This window comes from Mus pahari, chromosome 14, assembly GCF_900095145.1.
Source record: "Mus pahari chromosome 14, PAHARI_EIJ_v1.1, whole genome shotgun sequence".
Lineage (NCBI taxonomy): Eukaryota > Metazoa > Chordata > Mammalia > Rodentia > Muridae > Mus > Mus pahari.
This window is the reverse complement of record NC_034603.1, coordinates 55,207,047-55,212,654: the sequence shown is the minus strand read 5'-3', so window position 1 is coordinate 55,212,654 and position 5,608 is coordinate 55,207,047. Positions and strand designations below refer to the sequence as shown.

General features: G+C 50.3%; 1 protein-coding gene across 1 annotated transcript in view; it reads right to left on the bottom strand.

The window, feature by feature from the left end:
• Positions 1–5,608, bottom strand: part of Septin4 (septin 4) — a 23,722-nt gene extending 18,114 nt beyond the window's left edge. The window contains exons 1-3 of the mRNA XM_029545955.1: positions 4,001–5,608; positions 3,335–3,379; positions 2,036–2,043 (exon numbers count right to left, since the gene is read on the bottom strand). Of these exons, the coding sequence (XP_029401815.1) occupies positions 2,036–2,043; positions 3,335–3,379; positions 4,001–5,495 (1,548 nt within the window). The 5' untranslated portion in view covers positions 5,496–5,608. The remainder of the gene's footprint in view (positions 1–2,035; positions 2,044–3,334; positions 3,380–4,000) is intronic.

The window sequence follows — 5,608 nt, the reverse complement described above, 5'->3', positions numbered from 1 at the left end:
TGTAGACCAGGCTGGCCTCGAACTCAGAAATCCGCCTGCCTCTGCCTCCCGAGTGCTGGGATTAAAGGCGTGCGCCACCACGCCCAGCTCTGACCCACTTCTTGTTGAGATTCTGCTAGTGCACATCCGCTAGGAATGCTCCCCTTGGTTTAGCCCCATCTTCTCTGGGGAGATTCCAACCCCTATCATCCCAATCCATGGGTGAGAAGCTCACTCAACCTCACTCCTAGACAAAAGGACCTCAAAAAAGGATTCAGGAGATCAGCAGAGTCACGGGCAGAATCTGGCGTTATCCATAGCTGCAGACCCAGAGGGGCTCATGAAGTTCAGTATCCTCCATAGCTGTGGACCGGGAGGGTTCACAGTTGAGTATTCAGTAACAAATACTGCCTTCCATGGGCCAGCCACTGGGGTTGAGCCACTAGAGAATTCCTGCTGGGAATGGAATCTGGAACAGCCTCTATGGTCAAGTACTCCCAAATCAGAGGAACCAGGGTCCTTGTACACCAGGACCACAGAATCTCCATCCTGAGCCTGCCTGGGGGTTATGTAATCTGAAAGGACCGGCTGTGGGAGTTAGTTTTTCATGGAAACTACTTTGCCCAACTCTGTGCAAACCCTACCTCTGGAGAGCCAAAGGGGACCCCGGCCCAGCAGCCTGAGAACCTCTCTTCCCAGCTTCTGGGGAGCAGTTTTGCTACTGAGCAGGACTGAAGAGCTGTAATTATCCAGACAGGATAAGAGCTATTTTGGGAAGAAGTCATTCTGCTGCCAGAACTTTTGACTTCCTAAACTAAAACAAGATGCACAGAAAAGGGGGTGAGGGTAGGGGGATGGAGAGAAGCCTGCTTAGTCACAGGCATCAAATCTTGAACTGAAGAAAACAGTACCCCTTTCAAAGGCATAGCTTTGTATTAAGGTATCCATTAGGGTGTCGCCCTCTGGCCTCGGAAAGGAGGCTGGAGCTACCCTCTACTTCCCCTCCTCCTGGCGCCCATCTCCTAAGCTCACTCAGCCTGTTGTTTGTTTGGGTATTTCAGCATAGACTAGTATCTATTGATATAGTGGGGTTTTCTTCCTGTCTATGTCTTATCTTCCACTTGTGTAGTTAGTATCTCAAAGCAATCTGTGTATGTGTGTGTGTGTTTGCACACGCATGCACACGCACACACCTGTATACTAATGCTTAGCAGAGTCTCAGACATCTGAATAAAACCTGTCTATGGAATGAAGGAACAGGATGGGACGGGAGGTAAGCAGAGGAAAGAGAGGCTTCCTGCTTTGCTTGGACTTAATCTCCAAGAGTGCCTTCTCCCTCCCACCTACAGCTGAGCTCAGGGCCTGGGGCAGAGGAGGTGGCAGCTGCGTTCCTGGACACCCCCCTCCTCCAGCTGTTCCGTTATCTGAGCTCTTGCTGTCCCCCACCCCTCGTTTCTATCTCAAATCAACTGTTCATCCTGGTCGGCCAGCCACACACGGGACTCGCTAGAGATTTGCTCGGCTTTGGGTTGAGAGAGGAATGTGGTCAAAGAAAAGAGTGGAAGCCGGAAGAGCTTTGACCATCTTATCAGCCATGGCCCAAGAAGAGCACAAGTACTTAAGGGAGCAGTCCACTGGCTGCAAAATCAGGACACTGCCAAATTTAGGACACGGGACTGCCAAGGGCAGGGCCCACTTCACGTTTCTCCAACCTGAGGACTCAAATAATGTGTAACCCAGAAAAGCAACCCCTTTCTGAAGTGCCCTAGACAGGAGACGGAAGGGCCGGATGGGGAATAATCCCACCCCCAGCGGCCTAGTCTTCCCCTGGTGCCCTGGGTGAAAGATCTTCACTTTCTCTTCAGAGCTGCAACTTCAGCTCATGTAGTGTTTTGGTACAAACACCCCTGCACAGTGCCCTTTTGCGCAGTGGATAACCTACTAACCACATGTAGTTCTGTCTCCTTCCACACCCCTCCCATTAGAGGACAGGAGTAGGAATTAGGTAAGGGGTTGGGACCATGGGCTAGAAGTCATCTCCCACAAGGATTCTTACCTCCTCATCTGTCAAAACAAAGAAGTAGAAGCCAGGCATTTCCGGAGGTGGACAACAAATGGAATTCAGGAAGTGTCAACATGAGGGGGCAAAACAGTGTGTTACTAAAGATGGCCAGTTGATATGGGAATAGCCCAGCCCAAGTCCCTTCCTAGGGCCCCAAATGGCCTAAAAACTGCAGCTCCCATTTACTGAGTGTTCATGATGCTTTACACATAAATTAACTCACACCGGTCAGGCCCTCCAAATGGGAGGAGGGCTTGGGATTGGAGTTTATGCACTAGGCTCTTCCCTCCCCAGGAATGGCATCCACAGCCCTGTCCTATGTCCCATTAATAAATAGGACAAGGACTTACCATGCCATAATTCTATGCTACCAAGACACACTCTTGGAGGTCTGAGCCCCACACTCCTGTGCCACCAGTGGCCAAGCACAAAAAAAGAGGCAAAGGATCTGAGAGGATGTTGCTGATTCCAGAGATGAAGGCAAGAGCTACTGGTATGGGGGCAGGGGTGAGTCATGAGTAGGCCTAGAGATCCTACTAGGGTGACACGTGAGGGAGAGCTTGAGGAGAGTTCTGAACCCTTAACTTGAATCACTGGGGATTCAACAGTGAGCGTGACTTCGAAGCAGGTGGTCTTGTTTTTGGTGATTTCCCCTTGAAACACATGATTAGGGGGGCTAAGAGCACTGGATACTCCTGCAGAGGACCATGGTTCAATTCCCAGCAACCACATGGCAGCTCACAACAGTCTGTAACTCCAGTTCCAGGGGATCTGACGCCCTCTTCTGCCCTTCATGGGCACAGAGATAAATGAACAAAAGACCCATACACATCAAATAAGTTAAATCTTAAAAGCTGGGTGTGAGTGGTGGCACACATCTTTAGTCCAAGCCCTCTGGAGGCAGATAGATCTCTGTGTGTTCAAGGTCAATCTGGTCTGCATAGCAAGGTCAAGGCTCGCCAAGGCTCTATATAACAAGACCTTGTCTCAAAAACAAATAAAAATCTCAGTCTATGGTAGGTAAGACCACGGGACTTGAATTATTCTCCTTCCCACATTTGAGTTCTCATTAGAAGGAGACTGTTGAAAACAAAAAAGGTTCACATTCCCAAAGGGATAACTAGTAATGGAATGTAAGGTGAAAAACTCCTTTAGATCTAAACCCTAGCCATTTAGTTTCCTGACGGACACAGAGGTCACCCTATCACCTGTCTTCTCGCCCTTCTCCAAAGCCCCTCCTCTCCTCCCCGAGCTTCCCGGCCCCCCACCCGCCCAAGAAGGGAAAGCACAGACCTTTCAGCCACCAGAGGATTCGGTTGTACATTTCCTCGGAAACATCTGAAAGTAACAGAAACTTGCTTTTTCCTGTGTGTGGAATGCCACCCTCCCTCCACACCTCCACCAGAATGTCCTCTTAACCCTCGAGCCTTTCACTCTTCTCCCTCCTAGGACTGGGTACTGAGTGCTCACGTTCTCTCTTCCACCTTCTCTGTGCACTTTAATGCTCTCTGCCTCCCGGAAGCCTGAGACCCAGCCCACGTGTGCCCCAGCTACTCTACTTTGAAACCAGAGTATTTACCTGAGGCTCCTGTTGGTTTTTTAACAGCCTTACTAGCCCTCACCCTGCCTCGGTTCTTTATTTCCACTCCAAAGAATCCACTTCCGACCCCACAGTCCATCCTCTCTACCTTCCATGGAAGAGTTAAGCTGCAATGTCTGTTAAGGGTCAATGCTCAACTCCAGATTTAACCATCTGCTCTGATGTCAGCAGCTTGGGGCTCACTGAAGCTGGCAGGCAAGGCATGGAGCACTGAGCTCAAAGATAGAACCAACTCTGGCACTAGCAGAAGGCAGCCTTGGGGCCCAGAACAAAGAGCAGGTGCTCTCCTGCCCATCCCAACCAATATCCCATTTCACTAAATGTGGGCTGCGGCTGGACAGTTTGCTTCCTTCACATACCTAGGAAGAAAGCATTGAACCCTTGAGTGGGTTGTTTGCTGGTGTACTTCGGGGTCTTTTGCACTTCTGTCAATGGTACTCGGTATAAAGAATCCTTCGGGGATGGTGGTAGGCTTGCTTTGTCTCTCTGGAACATCAGGTCCTCACAGAAAGGGGTTGAGTCCATTTCAAAAAAGGACTCTAAAGGGTCTAGGGGAGGAGGTGACTTAGGTTCAAGATCAATTGGTGAATGGTTTGGGGGCGTTTCAACTTTAGGATTCAGTAAGGCCCACCATGAGCAGTCAGGTCCATACCTAGGTAAGGACCGAGGGGGCAAAGGCCGAGGGGTCAACTCAAATGCTGAGGGGGCTTGGGTGGAGGGCTTTGTTGAAAGCTCTGGATACAGGGGAGGCTTATAGGCTCCTTCAGACACTGTTCGACATGTCACACGATGAGGTGACTGCATTGACGGTTTTCCTGAAGAGATGGTCACCTTGCATGTGACCTCACGTTCTCGAGTTGGGGATCTCATAGTGTGCTCCGCCTCGGATATTAAAATCTTTGGGGAGGGCTTGGTCTCAGTACAGACAGAACGCTCTTGTCGAGGTGGAGCAGCTCGGGGTGCCCCATCTAAATCTCTAAGGACAGAAAGTTTGAGGCCTGATGACAATTTTGTGTTCTTTTGCGAGGTCTTAGGTTCTGAATATATTGAGCTGTGACCAACTTCTGGTTCCTGGGGAGGGATTTTTCTAATGACTATCTGAGGGTTATTAGCCATGCGGATGCCATGCTCTTGGACGGAGACATTTCTTGAAGATCTGACCTCAGCAGTAGTCCTTCGGGTGGGCTCTGTTTGTATAGCTTCATCCTTCGGGTATGCTGAAATCCTACGGGGTACTTTAACCCCCTGGGGGTTCTGGACCTTGGAGGGTGGGTCCTCCTCTTTTTCTCCAGTAAAATACAAGTGACGGTATTTTGCATCAGAGGTCGTAGAGGAATGGTAGCCAACCTCACGCCCTGGCCTGGTCTCAGTTTTTCGTGTTGACTCTTCCCTGACTGGACTGACGTTCCGATGCACTCCTGCGAGGTAGGAGGACATCGTCTGGACTGACTGATTCTTTCGATGAGGAGAGTGATGAGGAGAGTGATGAGGAGAGTAATGAGGAGAGTGATGGCGGGATGCCTCTATTCTTGTTCGGGTCTCAGTTCCCCGTGAAGTGGAGACTGCAGAGAGGCCAGGCCCTGGCTGTGGGGACACAGAGCGTGGGTAGTCTGATGTTGAATGGTGAGTGGTGGATGTGGCTTCGGCTCTTCTCTGGGAAGGAGGAGGAAGAGGAGGAGGAGGACTCAAGGAGACAGCAGCAGCAGCTCGCTGGCTTGAGGAATAATACCCATGTCCCCGCTGAGGAGTGGAGGTAGCAACCTCTGCCCCTCTGTGTGAAGAAACTGCTACCTTGGACCCATTTTTATTTGTCTTGTACACCTGATAGACTGTGGCCTTCTGGGTAGACGCCATGTTTTATCAGCGGGTTTGTTTTCAGGATCCTGATTAAGTATGAGTGTTTACCCTCATTGTTTTCAGAGCTGCTGTTCTCTGTCCCCCTCGGAAGTGGCAGCTGTTCTAAGAGT